Source organism: Microcaecilia unicolor, unplaced genomic scaffold (genome assembly GCF_901765095.1).
Source record: "Microcaecilia unicolor unplaced genomic scaffold, aMicUni1.1, whole genome shotgun sequence".
In the NCBI taxonomy this organism is placed as follows: Eukaryota; Metazoa; Chordata; class Amphibia; order Gymnophiona; family Siphonopidae; genus Microcaecilia; species Microcaecilia unicolor.
In genome coordinates, this window is record NW_021963084.1 from 122167 (window position 1) to 143910 (window position 21744).

General features: G+C 46.5%; 1 protein-coding gene across 1 annotated transcript in view; it reads left to right on the forward strand.

Annotated features, from left to right (window-relative positions):
- Window positions 1–4964: 4964 nt before the first annotated feature.
- Window positions 4965–21744, forward strand: part of LOC115458905 (trifunctional purine biosynthetic protein adenosine-3-like) — an 81727-nt gene continuing 64947 nt past the window's right edge. The window contains exons 1-3 of the mRNA XM_030188751.1: window positions 4965–5109; window positions 14431–14526; window positions 18652–18826. Of these exons, the coding sequence (XP_030044611.1) occupies window positions 4965–5109; window positions 14431–14526; window positions 18652–18826 (416 nt within the window). The remainder of the gene's footprint in view (window positions 5110–14430; window positions 14527–18651; window positions 18827–21744) is intronic.

The following is a 21744-nucleotide window of genomic DNA, read 5'->3' on the forward strand; positions in this document are numbered from 1 at the left end:
TTTCTAATTGTTAAGTTGAGGCCACTCTGGAACCAAATGAGCTGAAGGAAAGCGCCAAATATCTTCCTATGTGGGGCCTCAACACTGCTGATAAGTGTGTGTCTGTGACATCCATCCTTTCCAGCCCATCTTAGACTATTGCAATGTACTTCTCACTGGTCTCCCGCTCAGCCATCTCTCTCCTCTCCAGTCTGTCCAGAATTCTCCAGCACGACTTATTTTCCGCCAGAATCGTTATGCCCACACTAGCCCATTCCTCAAGTCACTTCACTGGCTCCCTGTCCGCTTCCGTATTCAGTTCAAACTCCTCTTGCTGACCTTTAAATGCATCCACTCTATGACCCCTCACTACCTCTCATTTCTCCTTACATTCCTCCCCGTGAACGCTCTCTGAACAGATCTCTCTTATTGTCCCCCTTCTTCTCCACCGCTAACTCCAGACTTTGTCCCTTTTGTCTTGCGGCACCTTATGCCTGGAACCTACTTCCCGAACCTATACGTCTAGCACCATCTCTACCTGTTTTTAAATCTATGCTAAAAACTCACCTTTTCACTATTGCCTTTGGCTCCTAACCCCTACTCATTTGTCCTCCTTCTCCCCTGATCCTCTTTACCCAGTAATTCCCTTGCCTGTAAATGTCTTGTCTGTCTGTTTTACCTAGATTGTAAGCTCTTTGAGCAGGGACTGTCTCTATGTGTCACGTGTTCAGCGCTGCGTGCATCTGGAAGCGCTAGACAAATGTTATTAGTAGTAGTAATAGTAGTAATCTTCAGACTTTTCATTGGTGGTATCCTCAAGAAGGTGGGCAATGCATTTCCAAATGCATTCTCTTCATGTGTTGAGAAATATCTTGTCCTTCAAGCATGAATTTCTTCCTACCATCCACTTCTCTCTTTCTGTTCTGAGCTTGGGTAGAGAGGCAGAGAGTAGCAGGGGGAAACAGAATGAGGATAGAGACCACCCCAGAGTTTTCCAGGGGCTGCTGTTGGCCTCCAGGCCATGCATTGAAGAACACTTCCCTAGAGAAAAGAAGGGATAGGGGAGATATGATACAGATTATTAGATACTAGAAAGGTATTAATATAGAAACAAATCTTTTCCAGAGAAGGGTAGCGGGGTTGTAGTAATGTCAGGAAATTCTTTTTCACAGAGAGGGTGGTCGATGCCTAGAATGCCCTCCTGAGGGAGGTGGTGGTAAGGAGAAGTGCTGCTACTCTATCTGGAGAGTGCTGAGTTTGAGGATTGAATCTGGCTTTTGGGGAAAGTTGTGCTATAAATCCCCTCTAGCCCTACCCCTGATGCAGCCTGTTGAGGTGAAACGTGGCCACATCGGGTGCTTTGCTTGACTAAATTGCACTTTTCTACATTTGCTGGTCTGCTCTGTGTTGTTTCCTGCTGGATGATCAGTAGTCCACTTTGAGATTTTGCTCAATGTGTTCCATTTGTCTTCATTTCTCCATGTTTGGGGCTCTGGTCTCAAATTTATCCTCCAGTTTTTGGCTAGGCTCTTGGACTTCTTGTCCTCTTTAGACAGATGGAGGGGGAAAATCTGGTACTTTTACCTCCAACAGCACTGTTTGTGGCAGTCTGTCAAAATATGTTTTCCTTTGGAGTTGCAGGAAGAACATTCTAGTAGAGGGTGAGTGAAACCAGGGTTTTCGATTTTGGCTGAGAACTGAATACCACCCCACCCCCCCAGCAGAGATTAGGTTCCCCGGACCTCTCCCCTCCAAGTCCCAACCACAAACTCCGCCCTCCCCAGGCTACCTTTAGAAGCCCTGGTGGTCTAGTGGCCTGTTCGGGGCAGGAGTGATCCTGAATCGCTCCTGTCCATGCCAACTCTGCAGTCAACATTGCTGCTTCAACTTCCTCCGGCGGCTTCACAAGATTGCTTCGGGAGGTTGTAGCATCCATTTTGAGAGTGGAATCGGCATGCCAGTTTAACTTTGACTGCAAAGCCAGTATGGGCAGAAGTGACTGGAGATCGATCCTGCCCCAAAGAAGCCACTAGACCACCAGGGAGGGCCATTGATTGGTCGGAGGGCAGCAAGCAGAGTGTGGCCATGGATTGGGGGGGGGGGGGGTGAGGATTTTATAATTCAGCTGAAAATGCACTGGCATTTTTAGCCAAGACTGAAGCATGGCCAAACCCAGATTTTGGGCCAGTTTCAGTGCTTAAGCCAAAATAAACTTGGTTGGCGTCTACATTCTAGGTCCCTGCTCCAGAAAGGTGCCAATCAAATCTGAATAGTAAGAAGTCGATTCTGAGAAAGTGGCCCAATATCATTTAACCGTAAGCTTCTAGAACAGCATTGCCCCTTCCTCCCTGGAGGTGGCCCAGAATGGAGCACTTAGAACATCAGCAGGTGTGTTACCTCACATTGGGGCTCATCTGGACCGTCGCTCCCTACTCTTGGGGTTAAGGGGAAGGAGAAACCAGTAAAGGAGTTGCCAATCCAGTCCACAGCAGTCCTCTGAGGCACAGTGTGCCCTAAAGGCGGGGAGACTGGTCATTGAGGGTACCTAATCCTGATCTCTGAAAAAGAGAGTAACAGAGTGAAACTGCTGCTACAAAATAGTCCTTGTCAGGGAAAGGATCTGAAATCTGGAAGTAATGGGGCCAGTAAGTGTTAATAAAGTGCTAATATTGTTAAAGCAACAGGAAATAAAAGCCATCCAGGGTCTTATCCACTATCCTATTCCACACAAGGGAAGACTAAGCACTGGAGAACACAGAGCCATAAAGGAATGATAAAGTGAACATCAAAGGAATTAGAGCACAGAAACTCTCTTGCCATATACAAGAGAGGGAGAAGTGAAATACTGGGCTTGACCAATGCCAAGAGAATACACTGTTACAGCAGATTGAGGGCTACTGACAAACATCCAGGAGGAGAAAAGTACCATAAGAAGCAGTGATTCTACCAGTACTCAGCTTACTACTACTACTATTTAACATTTCTAAAGCGCTACTAAGGTTACGCAGCGCTGTACAATTTAACATAGAAGGACAGTCCCTGCTCAAAGAACTTACAATCTAATGGACAAATGTACAGTCAGTCAAATAGGGGCAGTCTAGATTTCTTGAACGGGTATAAAGGTTAGGTGCTGAAAGCAACATTGAAGAGGTGGGCTTTGAGTAAGGATTTGAAGATGGGTAGGGAGGGGGCTTGGCGTAAGGGCTCAGGAAATTTATTCCAAGCATAGGGTGAGGCGAGGCAGAATGAGCGGAGCCTGGAGTTGGCGGTGGTGGAGAAGGGTACTGAGAGGAGGGATTTGTCCTGTGAGCGGAGGTTTCGGGCGGGAACGTAAGGGGAAATGAGGGTAGAGAGGTAACGAGGGGCTGCAGACTGAGTGCATTTGTAGGTAAGAAGGAGAAGCTTGAACTGTATGTGGTATCTGACCGGAAGCCAGTGAAGTGACCTGAGGAGAGGGGTGATATGAGTAGAACGGTTCAGGCGGAATATAAGACGTGCAGCAGAGTTCTGAACGGATTGAATGGGGGATAGATGGTTAAGTGGTGTGAATGTGTAGAGAAAACTGCTTAGAGGAGAGCAGGGGGTTTTCACTCCACTGAAAATATCATATTATTTTTGTAATTAGATCATATTATTTTTATGGACAATTTGTCTTATTGTTTTTTTTCATCCCTTCTTCTATTTGCACAGGTGTGAGAAACTGCACATCATACAAACAGCACTACTGTGAAGTTTATAATTTAAGAAACATAAAGGAAAGTAAAAGAAAAGAAATTACAATATTGGTACAAAGAGAAAGCAAGGCAAAAATGATATATACTGGAGGGGGTTTTATTTATAAACGGAAACTGTCTCCCAGTCACTTCTTAAGCAAAACTCAGCATGGAAGAGATAAAGCATTAGGGCTTCAGATTGGTGAGGCTGAGGGATACCTCAGAGGCCAATGTATAACATCATTTGTAATATCCATGGACAAACGAAAAAAGCAACACTGGGCCTTCAAGATTAGGACAACAGGAGTACTTTATTAACAGGTGACCTGACACGGGCCGTGTTTCGGCGTCAAAAGACACCTGCCTCAGGGGTCAAAATTTGATTCTGCAGTGTATAAATCATGCAGGTCAAATGCCTCAACACATCAAAGTGCTATGATTCGGAAATGTTCGCCACAGCGCGAAAAAAAAATGCTCCTGTAAAAGCTGTCTGTAAAAGAAAGTCGGACGGAGGGAGGGGGGGGACAACCCTGAAAGTTGGAGGGAGGGAGGGAGGGGATGACCCTGGAACCGGGAGGGAGGGAGGGAGGGGGGAGAAGGAAGGGAGGGGGGTCCCTGGCACACACTCTCATTCTCACACACACACTCTCTCTCACAAACACACTTGCACCCAGTCTCAATCTCTCTCTCACAGACGCACTCGCACCCAGTCTCACGCTCTGTCACACACACACACTTGCACATTCACACACTCTCTCTCTCTCTCTCACACACAGTCACTCTATCACACACTCTCTCAAACATACACACTCCAAGGAAAACCTTGCTAGCGCCCATTTCATTTGTGTCAGAAACGGGCCTTTTTTTACTAGTTTCTATATATTTCTGCCATATTTTCTTGGTCTCTGACTGCTTTTCTTGGTAGCTGAGGATCTTTTCTCTTGCCACCTTATTTACTGAATAAGTTTGGAACTGACATTCTACAATCAGTGCTCTTCCAATGTTTTTCCCCGTTACCAGTATATCCGATTTTCTTGCATCCAACTTTATATTGGTTGGAATAGGAATGAACCAGGTGATCACAAACTCTTTATTCTCCATCATTCTCTTACAATCGTGATCCCAGTGCTTTTATGATATGGCAATGCTGTAGTGTTTTCAAAGTTTCATTAGATGCGACATGCCAGCTTATTGTGCCTTTCTGTGTGCAATTTTTCTGCCTTCAGAACTCAGCATTATGAATTACTTGTGTTCTTGTTTTCACGTATAGCAATGGCAGATCGAGTGCTTGTAATTGGCAGTGGGAGCAGAGAACATGCTCTGGCCTGGAAGTTGGCAGCATCTCCACAAGTGAAACATGTCTTTGTTGCCCCGGGAAATGCAGGAACAGCTAATCTCGGAAAGATCTCCAATTCAGGTAAGGAACATTTGGCACTCATTTTTTACCTCTACAGTACAAAGTGAATTAATATTTTAGGAAATGTAATTATAAGGGCAGGGGATCCCTTGTGTATGGGGGATCCACTTACATAACAAAAATGTATTAGTTCAGGAATAGGGCTGGGCCTGACAGATGACAGGAGGCTGTAAGTAATTGTTCCACGCATACTGTATTCATTACAGTCAGTAAGACAAAACACTCCGATTGGTGTTCTGAACCACTAGATTTACTTAGAGGCGAATTTTCAAAGCACTCACGGGCAGATGTTCAAAAATAAACTCGGGCACTAGAGGCCATTAGCGCTAGCCTAGCACCTGCATTTTCCAGTGTTGGATGTTCGGAGGCCCAGAGCATGGGACCGAACAAGCACGGTAAGGAATAACACAATGAGCATACAGATGCATGCTGATTGCATCATTGGCTATTCCTTCCCAATGCTCAGCAGGAAGCACATCAAAGAAGGGCACCCCAGCATTAAGGTTTGCGAAGCAACCTGGCCAACCCCCCTCTCAAACACTCTAAAAACCATGGTGGTCCAGTTGGACCCCAGCACTTTCCCCAAGGACATAGGGACCTGGAGATCCAGTGGACCCGCACCTGCCCCTCCCCCCCAAAAAAATAAACCTTGGTGGTCCAGTAAGGCCCTTGCCAGGCCTAGCCCAGCCCAGCCTACCCCTGAAAGCTAGCCTAGTGGTTAGTGCAATGGACTTTGATCCTGGGGAACTGAGTTTGATTCCCACTGGAGCTCATTGTGAGTCTGGGCAAGTCACTTAACCCTCCATTGCCCCTGGTACAAAAATAAGTACCTGAATATATGTAAACCGCTTTGAATGTAGTTGCAAAAACCTCAGAAAGGCCGTATATCAAGTCCCATTTCTCTTTCCCCTAGTTTCTCTCCCAAGTCTCCAAGGTCCCTCGTACCTTAAAAAAAGTGACCAGTCTCAAACAAAAGGAGGGACTAGTACTCCCCCCTTCCTCCTGCAGAGGCCACCTCAAAATGGTGGTGTGGTGGGTGGGGCTTAACTGCTATGTAAAGGATGTTGATTGGGGTATCCCTACTGTGGGATCAGATTGGCTGTATGACTGCAGGGGTATGTTCTTAAAAATGACACAGTGTGGGCTGTGGGAACTGATGCACTGAGACCCATGCTTTCTACTTTGTTCTTCTTGGCTCATGGGTCAGGGTCTCACTCATGTTATACAGGCTATTTGATTGTTGTTTCCTGTAATTTGTTTTGCCTTGGGAGGTGGTGGAGATGAAAACGGTAATGGAATTCAAACATGCGTGGGATAAACATAAAGGAATCCTGTTCGGAAGGAAAGGATCCTCAGGAGCTTAGCGGAGATTGGATGGCAGAGGCGGGGCTGGTGGTTGGGAGGCGGGATTAGTGCTGGGCAGACTTATATGGTCTGTGCCCTGAAAAAGACAGATACAAATCAAGGGGCTGGTGGTTGGGAGGCGGGGCTAGTGCTGGGCAGACTTATACGGTCTGTGCCCTGAAAAAGACAGATACAAATCAAGGGGCTGGTGGTTGGGAGGCGGGGCTAGTGCTGGGCAGACTTATACGGCCTGTGCCCTGAAAAAGACAGATACAAATCAAGGTAAGGTATACACAAAAAGTAGCACATATGAGTTCTCTTGTTGGGCAGACTGGATGGACCGTGCAGGTCTTTTTCTGCCATCATCTACTATGTTACTAGGTTGGGCCTGATGAGTTATCATTTGTTTTTGACTGTTTCCACTCTACACTGTTTCTTTCTAAATAAATATATATTTTTTAAAAAGCAGGAAGATCCCGGATTCCCTACAGAAAGAACTATTCCAGCAGGTAGCAATGGAACCCAAGTGGGATGGGGCCATACTGGACTTAGTGCTTACTAATGGGGAGAGTTTTTCTGATGTTATAGTAGGTGATCATCTGGCATCCAGTGATCACCAGATGGTGTAGTTTAATATAAAGATAGGTGTGGAGAGGGTGCATTCAAAAATGAAGGTTGTAGACTTTAAAAAAAACAACCTAAGTTTATTCAGATGGGAGATTACTATCTAGATGGAACATCTGGAAGAAGTCGGAAAGCAGTGGGCAAAACTGAAAGGAGCTATTATAAGGGCAACAAATTTTTTTGTAAGGAAAGTAAATAAAAGTAAGACATAAAAAGAGGCTACTTTGGTTCTCAAAAGTAGTGGCTGAAAAGATAAAAAAAAGATTAGCCTTTGCAAACTACAAGAGATTGCAATAAGAGGAAGACAGGAAACAATACCTGGAAAAGCTAAGAGAAGCTGGTAGAGTAGTCAGGAAAGCAAAGATGCAAATAGAAGAGAAAATAGCCAATACAATAAAATGGGGGGACAAGACATTTTTTTAAAACTATGCTAGTGATAGGAGGAAGTGTAAAAGTGGCATTGTGAGACTCAAAGGTGAAGCAGAGGAATATGTAGAAGCTGATAAAGACAAAGTGGCATTGCTTAACATAGTAACATAGTAAATGACGGCAGAAAAAGACCTGCACGGTCCTCCAGTCTGCCCAACAAGACAAACTCATATGTGCTACTTTTTGTGTATACCCTACTTTGATTTGTACCTGTCCTCTTCAGGGCACAGACCGTATAAGTCTGCCCAGCACTATCCCCGCCTCCCAACCACCAGCCCCGCCTCCCACCACCGGCTCTGGCACAGACCGTATAAGTCTGCCCAGCACTATCCCCGCCTCCCGCCACAGGCTGGCTCTGCCACCCAATCTCGGCTAAGCTCCTTAGGATCCATTCCTTCTGAACAAGATTCCTTTATGTTTATCCCATGCGTGTTTGAATTCTGTTACCGTTTTCATTTCCACCACCTCCCGCGGGAGGGCATTCCAAGCATCCACTACTCTCTCCATGAAAAAATACTTCCTGACATTTTTCTTGAGTCTGCCTCCCTTCAATCTAATTTCATGTCCTCTCGTTCTACCGCCTTCGCACCTCCGGAAAAGGTTCGTTTGCGGATTAATACTTTTCAAATATTTGAACGTCTGTATCATATCACCCCTGTTTCTCCTTTCTTCCAGAGTATACATGTTCAGGTCATCAAGTCTCTCTTGATGACCTGAACATGACCTGAACTATTTCTGTTCTGTGTTCACAGTTGAAGGACCGGGAGTGGGATCACAGAAGACAAACACAAATAGGAATGGAGGGGTGGTAGTCCCTGAATGATTTTCAGAGGACTGTGTTCATAAGGAGCTGGCTAAACTAAAGGTGAACAAAGCGATGGGGCTGGATGGCATACATCTGAGGGTACTGAAGGAACTTAGGGAAGTTCTAACGCAGTGGCGTACCTAAGGTAGTTGACACCCGGGGCCGGTCATTTTTTAACACCCCCCCCCCCCCCCCAAATCCAGTACTAGGCATACGGAGAATACAAAACATCAGGACCTATAGAGCGATTCTACCATACCATAAGCAGTAATTTCTACGAGTCACACAAGGAAAAGGAAAGCATCTTAAACACTACAGTGAGCACTAGAACATCAATTTACCTATTGTAAAATAAAACCAGACAGAATAATACAGATCGTCGATCCTGCACAGTCAATGCCAACTGAAAGCCATGTCTTTTTCACAAACACAGATATACCCTAATCCACTATAGAATAAGTAATAATAAACTTTCTATTTAGACAAAAATTAAACTGAACTCCCAAGATGCCAGACTCTGCATACAATGCAACACCACAGAAACAGAAAATGTCCCCTAGTACTGTGCAAAATATAAAGACAGCAGATGTAAATTTGAAAAAACTAACAAATACCAATCACCACTTTACAAATTAACAAATAGAAATAAAACAAATAATATCATTTTATTGGACTAATACATTTAGCTTTCAGAGGCCAAAATCTCCTTCCTCAGGTCAATACAGTATAGTGCTGTTACATTATCCTATCCTGACCTGAGGAAGGGGGTTTTGTTCTCTGAAAGTTAAGTCAAAATGTATTAAAATTAGTCCAATAAAAAGATGACCTTATTTACATGTTCTACTTATAAACATTTATTAACACAGCTACAATACTATATCCTAAAGCAAAATAATTAAAATACAGTGGGGGAAATAAGTATTTGATCCCTTGCTGATTTTGTAAGTTTGCCCACTGACAAAGACATGAGCAGCCCATAATTGAAGGGTAGGTTATTGGTAACAGTGAGAGATAGCACATCACAAATTAAATCCGGAAAATCACATTGTGGAAAGTATATGAATTTATTTGCATTCTGCAGAGGGAAATAAGTATTTAATCCCTCTGGCAAACAAGACCTAATACTTGGTGGCAAAACCCTTGTTGGCAAGCACAGCGGTCAGACGTCTTCTGTAGTTGATGATGAGGTTTGCACACATGTCAGGAGGAATTTTGGTCCACTCCTCTTTGCAGATCATCTCTAAATCATTAAGAGTTCTGGGCTGTCGCTTGGCAACTCGCAGCTTCAGCTCCCTCCATAAGTTTTCAATGGGATTAAGGTCTGGTGACTGGCTAGGCCACTCCATGACCCTAATGTGCTTCTTCCTGAGCCACTCCTTTGTTGCCTTGGCTGTATGTTTTGGGTCATTGTCGTGCTGGAAGACCCAGCCACGACCCATTTTTAAGGCCCTGGCGGAGGGAAGGAGGTTGTCACTCAGAATTGTACGGTACATGGCCCCATCCATTCTCCCATTGATGCGGTGAAGTAGTCCTGTGCCCTTAGCAGAGAAACACCCCCAAAACATAACATTTCCACCTCCATGCTTGACAGTGGGGACGGTGTTCTTTGGGTCATAGGCAGCATTTCTCTTCCTCCAAACACGGCGAGTTGAGTTCATGCCAAAGAGCTCAATTTTTGTCTCATCTGACCACAGCACCTTCTCCCAATCACTCTCGGCATCATCCAGGTGTTCACTGGCAAACTTCAGACGGGCCGTCACATGTGCCTTCCGGAGCAGGGGGACCTTGCGGGCACTGCAGGATTGCAATCCGTTATGTCGTAATGTGTTACCAATGGTTTTCGTGGTGACAGTGGTCCCAGCTGCCTTGAGATCATTGACAAGTTCCCCCCTTGTAGTTGTAGGCTGATTTCTAACCTTCCTCATGATCAAGGATACCCCACGAGGTGAGATTTTGCGTGGAGCCCCAGATCTTTGTCGATTGACAGTCATTTTGTACTTCTTCCATTTTCTTACTATGGCACCAACAGTTGTCTCCTTCTCGCCCAGCGTCTTACTGATGGTTTTGTAGCCCATTCCAGCCTTGTGCAGGTGTATGATCTTGTCCCTGACATCCTTAGACAGCTCCTTGCTCTTGGCCATTTTGTAGAGGTTAGAGTCTGACTGATTCACTGAGTCTGTGGACAGGTGTCTTTCATACAGGTGACCATTGCCGACAGCTGTCTGTCATGCAGGTAACGAGTTGATTTGGAGCATCTACCTGGTCTGTAGGGGCCAGATCTCTTACTGGTTGGTGGGGGATCAAATACTTATTTCCCTCTGCAGAATGCAAATAAATTCATATACTTTCCACAATGTGATTTTCCGGATTTAATTTGTGATGTGCTATCTCTCACTGTTACCAATAACCTACCCTTCAATTATGGGCTGCTCATGTCTTTGTCAGTGGGCAAACTTACAAAATCAGCAAGGGATCAAATACTTATTTCCCCCACTGTATATATTTACAGTTTGTTGTCTCTGGTTTCTGCTTTCCTCATCTTCTTTTCACTGTCTTCCTTCCATCCAGCATGTCTTCGCTCACTCTCTGCCATCCAGTGTCTGCCCTCTCTAATGTCCCTTCCATCCAGTGTCTGCCCTCTCTCTCTGCTCCTTCCATCCACTGTCTGCCCTCTCTCTTCCTTCCATCCACATCTGCCCTCTATCTCTGCCCCTTCCATCCACCATTTACCCCAGTCTGCCTCTTTCTCTCTCCCCCTTCCACCCACCATCTGCCCTTTCTCTCTGCCCCTTCAATCCGTCTGCCCTCCCTCTCCCATCCATCCAAGGTCTGCCCTCCCTCACGCTCCCCACTTCCATCCAGGGTCTGTCCCCTCTCTCTCTGCCCCCTCTTTTCAGCCCCCTTATTCCACCTGCCCCTAGTTCCAGCCCACATCTCCCACCTGCCCCCCTTTTCAGCCCCACTATCCCACCAGTCCCCAGCCCTTTTCTCCCATCAGTCCCGAGCTTCAGCCCCAGCCAGTTCTCCCTGTCCCCTTTAAAGCCCCCAGTTCCAGTACTAGCCCCTTATCCCAAATACCCTCCTTTTCAGCCCCCAGTTCCAGCCCCCTTCATCCACCACATGCCTTTCATCCCCCCTTTTCAGCCCCAGACCCATTCTCCCACCTGCCCCAGGCATGGACCCATTTTCCCTCCTGCCCCCTTGTCAGACCCCCAGACCCCTTCTCCCATCTGAGCACTCCCCTCCCCAATCCCCTTCTCCCCTATGACCACCCCCACCCTCCCCAATCCCCTTCTCCCCTATGAGCACCCCCACCCTCCCCAATCCTTCTCCCCTATGACCACCCTCCCCAATCCCCTTCTCCCCTATGAGCACCCCCACCCTCTCCAATCCCCTTCTCCCCTATGAGCACCCTACCCAATCCCCTTCTCCCCTACGGTATGAGCACCCCCACCCTCTCCAATCCCCTTCCCCCCTATGAGCACCCTACCCAATCCCCTTCTCCCCTACGGTATGAGCACCCCACCCTCTCCAATCCCCTTCTCCCCTCTGAGCACCCTCCCCAATCCCCTTCTCCCCTATGAGCACCCCCACCCTCCCCAATCCCCTTCTCCCCTATGAGCACCCCCTTCTCCCCTATGACCACCCTCCCCAATCCGCTTCTTCCCTCTGAGCACCCTCACCAATCCCCTTCTCCCCTCTGAGCCCCCCCTCTCCCATCTGAGCCCCCCCTCCGTCGAGAGGCCTGAGCCCTCTTCACCCTAAAGCCACCACCCTGCTTTTTTTTTTTAATCCGTGCAGCGATGCAGGCAGCGCCTCGCGTCTGCCCTGCTTGAACTGAAAAGAGGAAATCGCTTTGCTGATGTCGGGCCTTCCCTCGCTTGTTGTCCCGCCCTCTTTTGAGATAACTTCCTATTTCCTCGAGGGCGGGACAACAAGCGAGGGAAGGCCCGACGTCAGCAAAGCGATTTCCTCTTTTCAGTTCATGCAGGGCAGACGCGAGGCGCTGCCTGCATCGGCGATCGCTGCACAGTGCACGGATTAAAAAAAAAAAAAGCTGTCGGCTCTCGCGGAGCACCCCCCACCCGCTGACACCCGGGGCGGACCGCCCCCCCCTTGGTACGCCACTGTTCTAACGACTCCTCTAGCTGACCTTTTCAATACTTCTCTAAAGTCGGGAGTGGTCCCGGAGGACTGGAGAAGAGCAGATGTGGTCCCTCTTCTCAAAAGCAGAAGAGGTTGGGAACTACAGGCTGATAACTCTGGCTTCTGTGGTAAGCAAATTAATAGAAACATTTTTAAAAAACAGAGACTAGTAAAGTTTTCTCATCCAGTGGATTACAGGACCCAAGGCAACATAAGTTTCACTAGAGGCAGGTCTTGTCAGTCAAATCTGACTAAATTTCTATGACTACGACCTGTGCCCTGAAAATGGCAGATACAAATCAAGGTAAGGTATACACAAGAAGTAGCACATATAAGTTTATCTTGTCGGGCAGACTAGATGGACTGTGCAGGTCTTTTTCTGCCGTCATCTACTATGTTACTATGGATGACTAGAGAGTTGGATCGAAAGAAAGCACTAGATGTGGTGTATTTAGATTTTAGCAAACCCGTTGACATGGTTCCGCATAGACGACTAATAAATAAACTGAGTGTCCTCAATATGGGCCTTGAAGTGACTGACTGGGTTAGGAACTGGTTGAATGGAAGGCGACAAAGGGTAGTGGTAAATGGAACTCATTCTGAGGAAAAGGATGTTTGTTGCCAGTGGTGTGCCGCAGGGTTTGGTTCTTGGGCCGGTTCTTTTTAACATTTTTCTAAGCGATATTGCTAAAGGGCTGTCTGGTAAGGTTAGCTTTTTTGTGGATGATACCAAAATCTGCAATAGGGTAGACAGTCGTGATGATGTGGATAATATGAGGAAGGACTTAGCGAAGCTAGAGGAATGGTCTGGAATTTGTCAGCTTAGATTTAATGCTAAAAACTGCAGAATCATGCATTTGGGCTGCAGAAACCCAAGGGAACAGGACAGTTTATGGGGGTGAAGAACGTTTGTGCACGAAAGAGGAGCGGGGCTCGGGTGTGATCATATGTGATGATCTTAAGGTGGCCAAACAGGTAGAAAAGTGACAGTGAAAGCTAGAAGAATTCTTGGGTGCCTAGGGAGAGGAATGACCAGTAGGAAAAAGGAGGTGATGATGCCCCTGCATAAGACTCTGGTGAGACCTCATTTAGAATATTGTGTACCTTCAAAAAGATATAAACAGGATGGAGTTGGTCCAAAGGGCAGCTACTAAAATGGTCAGTGGTCTTTGTCATAAAGTGTATGGGCACACACTCACAGATCTCAATATGTACACGTTGGAAGAAAGGCGGAAGAGGGGAGATATGATAGATATTTAAATACCTATGCACTTAAATGCGCAGGAGAAAAGTCTCCTTCAATTGACAGGAAGCTCTGGAATGAGAGGGCATAGGATGAACGTGAAAGGGGATAGACTCAGAAGTAACCTGAGGAAATACTTCTTCATGGAAAGGGTGGTGAATTCATGGAACGGCCTCCCGGTGGAACTGGTGGAGACAAAAACAGTATCTGAAGTACATAAGATCTCAAAGGGAGTGATAAGGAGAGTAGATGGCATGGATGGATAGACTGGATAAGCTATGTGGTCTTTACCTGCCTACATTTTCCTATGTTTCTTTAATAGCCAGCAGTAACAATACGGTCATATTGATCCATACATTAATCTTTCAAATTTGTAGAAACTGATCAGATGTCAGCTAATCTCTTCTTTTTCAAAGTGTTTCTAGCTGCTCAGTCTTAACTCACAAAGGGCCCCTTTTCTAAAGGCGTGCTAGCATTTTTAGTGTGCGCTAAAAATAAGTACGTGCTAAACGCTAGAGATGTCCATATATTCCTATGGGCGTCTCTAGCATTTAGCGCACGCTAAAAACGCTAGCACACCTTTGTACAAGGCCCCTACAATAAATTGTCCAGCTGTCTGACCTCTTTCTTCTCTGTGCCTTTTTAGATCCGCTATATCCTTATTATGAAAGAGGCCCCGGCATTTGTACAGCTTCTTAATAAGTTGCTTATGTTTGTTTCCCCTCTGCAGCTGTGCTAATCAGCAACCATACTATCCTCACCCAGTTCTGCGTAGACCACAATATTGGAATGGTGGTGGTTGGACCAGAGGCTCCCCTTGCTGCTGGTAAAGTTAGCACAAACTGTTTGCTTAGAAATATCCAGACTGTTAACAAATGGATTACTAAGCCCAATGGGTTAGTCTTAGGTCTGGGCCAACAGAAGAGGTAGCATCGCAGCCCATGGCAGGGAATTACATTCATCATACAACAGCGACATTACTATCCACTGACTCATGAGCACATATTTGGCAGGCTCCAGAGGGTCCTCAGCCAAAGGATTGGTCGCTGTAGTAGCTAGGACAGAAGGGAATTGACAGAGGAAGTAAAAATAGAAAATGAAAACTCAGGCGATATTTTCATCTATTTATTTAAAAATTTATATTCCGCAAATATCGTCAAAGTTCTAGGCGGATTCCAGAATTACATGCACAATAATACAGTTCATACACATTTCACAACATAACTAACAAACTCAATGCAGACATGATTCACTCTTTTAATATAGATTATTCTCAATGCTCCAGCACCGAAATATATCAACGTGTTGTGCTTTTAGTATTGAACAAGTTAGAGTCCATCATAGGCCTCAATAAATAGTAAAGTTTTACTTTCTTTCTTAAATTCAGTCAAACTCTGAAGCGCTCTCAACCATTTTGGGAATGTATTCCAAACATTGGACCAACTATAACGAAGTTCTTGTTTCTATATCCCTCCAATCTAATGACATGGTAGGAAGCCACATCAAACAAGTATTGCTCTCCAGTTCTCAATAATCGTCTAGGCTTGTATACATGTAGCTTTGATGCCAATACAGGAAACACTAGTCTATTTTGTACCTTAAAAATCAAACAGGGGGAGGGGCACAGGGCAGGTTCTGGGTGAGTTGGAAACCTAAAAGCACAAGGTGAAACTGCTGTGCAATCTCACCCCGCCCCAGGAAAAAATTGACAATATATATACAGAAACATTTTTTTAAAACATTGTATTGATATTGATCTGATAAATTATGTGATGAAAGAAATTTCCTAATGCATTAAATATTGTGAACCAGCACTTCTAAGTGGTCCTTTTACTAAGGTACGCTAATGGATTTAGTGTGCGCTAAAAATGTCGCTCAGCCTATTGTATTCCTATGGGCTATTTGGCACTTGATGTACACTAATTCAGTAGCGCACACTAATGTGCTCATTTTCGAAAGAGAAAGATGCCCATCTTTCGACATAAATCAGAAGATGAAAGTCCTTCTCCCAGGGTCGTCCAAATCAGTATAATCGAAAGCCGATTTTGGACGTACCCAACTGCATTCCGTCGCAGGTATGACCAGAGTTGAAGGGGGCGTGTCAGAGGCGTAGCGAAGGAGGGACTTTGGCTTGCCTAACACTTGGACGTCCTTGACCCATAATCGAAAAAAAGAAGGACGTCCCTGACGAACACTTGGACATTTTCACCCGGACCTGTTTTTCTTACGACTAAGGCACAAAAAGGTGCCCAAAATTACCAGATGACCACCGTAGAGAATTGGGGATGACTTCCCCTTACCCCCCCATTGGTCACTAACCCCCTCCCACCCTCAAAAAATATCTGTAAAAATATTTCGTGCCAGCCTCTATGCTAGCCTCAGATGTCATACTTAGGTCCATGACAGCAGTATGCAGGCCCCTGGAGCAGTTTAGTGGGTGAGTGCACTTCAGACAGGAGGACCCAAGGCCCATCCCCCCCCCCCCCCCCCCCCCCCCACACCTGTTACATTTGTGTAGGAAACAGCGAGCCCTCCAAAACCCACCAGAAACCCACTGTACCCACCTCTAGGTGCGTCCCTTCACCCATAAGGGCTATGGTAGTGGTGTACAGTTGTGGGTAGTGGGTTTTGGGGGGCTCAGCACACAAGGTAAAGGAGCTATGTACCTGGGAGCAATTTATGAAGTCCACTGCAGTGCTGCCTAGGGTGCCCGGTTGGTGTCCTGGCATGTCAGGGGGACCAGTGCACTACAAATGCTAGCTCCTCCCATGACCAAATGGCTTGCATTTGGTCGTATCTGAGATGGACATCTTTGGTTTCGAAAATCGCTGAAAATCAGAAACGACCATGTCTAGGGACGTCCATCTCTAAGGATGACCAAATTTAAGGATTTGGACGTCCCTGATGGTATTTTCGAAACGAAAGATGGAGGTCCATCTTGTTTTGAAAATACGGGATTCCCCGCCCCTGGATCGGGACGTTTTGCAAGGACATCCAAATCGAAACGTGGAGGTCCCTTTCGAAAATGCCCCTCCACATCTGTTAGCACACCTTATCAAAGGACCACTAAGACCTCAGTCTTGCAAAGTTCAACATTTCTTCTGGCTTTTGCCAATTAGTAATCCTATAGTTGAAGTGTGAGTGTAATGTGTATTCAGTGGCGTTCCTAGCCAGGATGGCACCCGGGGCGGATCGCCGATGCGCCCCCCCCCCCCCCCGGTGAAATGACACGCCCCCCCCCGGCGAAATGACACCCCCCCCGGGTGCACGCCACAGGGGGGGTGCCGTGGCGCGCGCCTGTTGGCTCCGAAAAGTTCGCTAACTTCGCTTGTTCGCTGCAGCTCCCTCTGCCCCAGAACAGGAAGTAACCTGTTCCAGGGCAGAGGGAGCTGCAGCGAACGAGCGAAGATAGCGAACTTGGAGCCAGGTGCGCACCGCGGCACCCCCCAGCGGCATGCACCCAGGGCGGACCGCCCCCCCCCCCCCCCCCTTGGTACGCCACTGTGTGTATTATTTGGTTTTGCTAACTCGAGTCAGTAATGCTGCAGCCATGGTGGGATTGTATTTCAACTCTCTTTACTCTTTCTAATTCTGTTATAAAGTGCTACGGGAGCTGTGTTAAAGAATAATAAATAGAAATAAAAAGAAAGTAAAAATTGACTAACTTAGGGGCCCTTTTACTAAGCTCCGGTAAAAAATGGCCTTAGCGTGTGCTTATGCATGTCAATCCTGCACGCTAAGACCATTTTTGCCATGTGGGTAAAATGGCCGATTTTTCTATTTCCAGCATTAACTTCCACATGGCTAATAGCACATGTGCACTTAACTACACTTTTTTTGTGCTAATCGGTTAGTGCATTGCTAACCAATTAGCACAGTATATGCCTACTCTCTGCCCCCGACCCACCCCCAGCACAAAAAAGTAAAGTTTCTTTTTTAGTGTGTGGGAATCGTGCGCACATGAAAAAAAGATCATGGGACACCTGTACGCATCCCATGGTAAGCACTCTTTTGCTGTTGTAAGCATGCGCTAATGCTTACCGCAGCTTAGTACAAGGGTCCCTTAATACATTTTTTGACTAGCTTTTGAAAGCAGAACCTTACTCCTGAGGTCAGAACAATAAGAGCAAAAGATGGGGCATAATCGAAAGGGACGTCCAAATAGTTTTGATTTGGACGTCCTCGCACGTCCCGATCCCCGATTCTCTCTGATGTGGTCATTTCGGGCACGTAAGAAAAAGACGTCCAAGAGACGGATGCCCATCACAAAATCTGAAGAAAAAAACATCCAAGTGCTCGTCAGGGACGTCCTTTTTTTTGAGTGAAGGACGTGTATGAAGCCATCTTTGGCATGCGCAGAGCAGCCAGCATTACGCTTGGCTGCTCTGCGCATGCTCTTCTGGCCGACTGGCTTCCCCTCCTTAGGAAGGAAATCGCGTGCAAATGAGCTAACAGCGAGCAGCTCATTTGCATGCGATTTCCTTCATGCATGCCCGTTTTTTACCGATTCGCTAAGGGATCAGTAAGGGAAGGGCTTTTTCCGTGGAGTTAGTGCATCTGGCTCAGTATGACTACTCTTATGTTCTTATGTAAAATTGCATTGCTTTTTCGCCTTCTGATCACCCAGCCATCTCTCCCTGTTTCTCACTTCCTTCCCCCCATCTTATCCCTTGAGACTTGTCATTGAAATGCGTTTGTGTTTTACTTCTATATTCTGATATTATGTTTTGCTCATACTATCCTGACCTGAGGAAGAAGTTTCTGGCCTCCTAAAGCTAGTCAAAAATTTAAGATTGTCAAATAAAAAGGTATATTTTATCTTTCATTTTTAAAGTTTTATTTCTATTTATTAACTTGGTTCAGTTAATACATTTGCAACTGAGATGTGCAGAATTGCTAACTTTTTCTGGTTAACTGCAGAACTGAGATGTAATATCTTGTTTATTGCTAGGGCTGGTTGACGACTTGACCTCAGCAGGTGTAAAATGTTTTGGTCCCACAGCCAAGGCAGCACAGCTGGAGTCCAGTAAGAGTTTTGCCAAAGAATTTATGGAACGTCACGGGATCCCAGGTGCCCGCTGGAAAGCTTTCACCAATCCCCATGAAGCATGCAGCTTTATTACTGGGTAAAGCTTGGCCTACCTGCTTAAGTTTCACATTCTAAATTTGTTTTGGGATCTTGCCAGGTACTAATGACCTGGATTGGCCACTGTTGAAAACAGGATACATGGCTTGATGGACCTTCGGTCTGTCCCAGTATGGCAACACTTATGTACTTATGTAAATGTCCGTCTCTCTGATTTTGGCACCAGCAGGGCTTTTTTTGAGGGGGTACTTGGGGGTACTGAGTACCGGCACCTTTTCCATTGTGTGCTGAAATTGGCCCATGGTCCCCAAGTTTTAATGAAAGAGTTCAGGCTCTACACATAAATTCTGCCTTGTCATAGATTCTGTGACTGGTTGCAGGGGTCCTGGCTATTGTCTGGTGAGTCCCTCAGTGATCACCTCATCCCTGAAGGGTGGCCTGACATTTGAGTACCAGCACCTTTTTTGCTAGAAGAAACACACTGGGCACAAGTGAAATAAAATCATTGGTCTCTGTCACACATTACTACATGAGAGGAGTGTTCTGACATAGCTGGTATTTCATTGAATTACATATTGGACTAGACTCTATATACGGCGCCTGAAAATTCTGCACGTAAAAAAAATACGCCTAGGCATATTCTCTAAAGTACGCCTACATTTTATAGAATAGGCATACATTTCCGTGTGGTATATAAAATACGCCAAGCGCCTCTCTACACAACCGGTTGTGTCATGGTCAGTTACGCCATGTTTTACTTGGCATAGAGCAGGTATATTCTATAACAATGTGCATAGATTTTTGAAACGGCCATGCCCCGCACATGGCCACGCCCTCTTTTCAACTATGCGACTTAGAATTAACCACACCGTGTTACAGAATTCACTTAGCAAGTTGTACACGTAAACCTTAATGCCAATTAGTGCTGATAATTGCTTGCTAACATCCAATTGACAGCACTGATTGGCTAGTTAGCCAATTAAGTTATGCGCATTGTTATAGAATATGCTTCGACTACTACTACTAGCCGTTAAGCCCGTTAAAACGGGTGAGTTTTTTATTTTCCTATGGCCTCCCCCCATCCACCAACCCTGCTCTCTCCCCTGCCCTCCCCCCATGTCCAGCAGCCCTCCTCTCTCCGCTGGCCTCCCCACCCTGTCCACCAACCCTCCTCTCTCCCCTGCCCTCCCCCCATATCCCACAAACCTCCTCTGTCCCCTGCCCTCCCCCCATGTCCAGCAACCCTCCTCTTTCCTATGGCCTCCCCCTGTCCACAAACCCTGCCCTCCCCCCATGTCCCCCCCATGTCCAGCAACCCTGCTCTCTCCCCTACCGTACCCCCATGTCCAGCAGCCCTCCTCTTTCCCTTGTCCTCCCCTCCCCCCGTCCACCAACCCTGCTCTCTCCCCTGCCCTCCCCCCATGTCCAGCAACCCTGCTTTCTCCCTGGCCTTCCCCCATGTCCAGCTACCCTCCTCGCTGCTGCTCCCGCCCCCCTCTGTGCTGGGCCCCCTGCAGTGATATGAAAGCGCCTCTCATCTCCGTGTGAAAGCGCTGCAGGCAGCAGAATGTTCTGCTTTCACACGGAGGTGAGAGGCGCTTTCATATCACTGCAGGGGGGCGGGAGCGGTGGCGGCGGCAATGTCGGGGAGTGGGGCCTTCATTCGTTGCTCCTTCCCCCTCTGATTTCGACAGCACCCCCTCCGATTCCCATGCCCCATCCTTCACTTACGTTCGGGCTGTTTGTGTACTCTCCGCCCCTCGCCTTCCATGCCCCCTCCGATTCCCACGCCCCGTCCTTCTCTCCACTTGCGTTCGGGCTGTTTGTGTACTCTCCGCCCCTCGCCCGCCTCTGACTCCTCCTCCTTTCTAATTCTGGAGCTGGTGGAGGCAGGGCTAGGACTTTTCCTGTCTCAACGTTCAGGCTCTACTGTGCATTTGCGGGTGAGTCGGTCACTTGTCATTTATATGTTTGATGTCCAAGTGGAAATTAAGACACAGTATATAGAATCTGGCAGATTATGGGGATAATTTCTAAAAGATTTGCTGTATGTATAGCTGGTTTTACATGCAAAAAAGACCTTTCATAAAATTGTGTGGTTATTTTCTTACCTATATGTAGGCGCAACTACAAGATGGGGTCCTTTTACTAAGCCGCTCATAGGTTTCCCGTGCACCGTAGTCAATTTTAGCATGGCAGTAAAATGGCTGCATTCAGGGGTTTTTATGTAATGGCCACGCGCTAATTTCCCCATTAGCACGTTGCCGTTACCACAGGGAGCCCTTACCGCCACCTATTTAGGAGGTGGTAAGGGCTCCTGCACTACTCCTGCGCTAATCGGGTAGCACACGGTAATGTGCCTGCGCTACCCGATTAGCGCAGGCATGCCTACTCTCCAACCCTAGGCATGTCTCCCATGCTGGTAAAATAACAAATATTGGCCGGGACTAAATTTAGTTGCATGGACCAGCACTCGGCATATTACTACTACTACTACTTAACATTTCTAGAGCGCTACTAGGGTTACGCAGCGCTGTACAAATTAACAATTAAGGACGGTCCCTGCTCGGAAGAGCTTACAATCTAAAGGACGAAATGTCAAGTTGGGGTAGATAAGTTTTCCTGAGAAGAGGTGTAGTGGTTAGGTGCCGAAGGCGACATTGAAGAGGTGGGCTTTGAGCATTGATTCGAAGATGGGTAGGGAGGGGGCACGGCGTATGGGCGTATTCTATAAACCACACGGAAATTTAGGCGTATTCTATAAAGTACGTCTAAATGAAAGCGTACTTTATAGAATATGCTTAAGCAAAGTTAATTTCAGCACCGAATTTTTAGGCGTGAAATACAGAATCTAGTCCTACATGGGCAATTACAAAATCCGCACGACTGTTCATAAAATTTGAAGTGGAAAAGGTAGTGGTAGCTTTTGTGTTCAGTTGTAGAGTTTTGGTGATATTT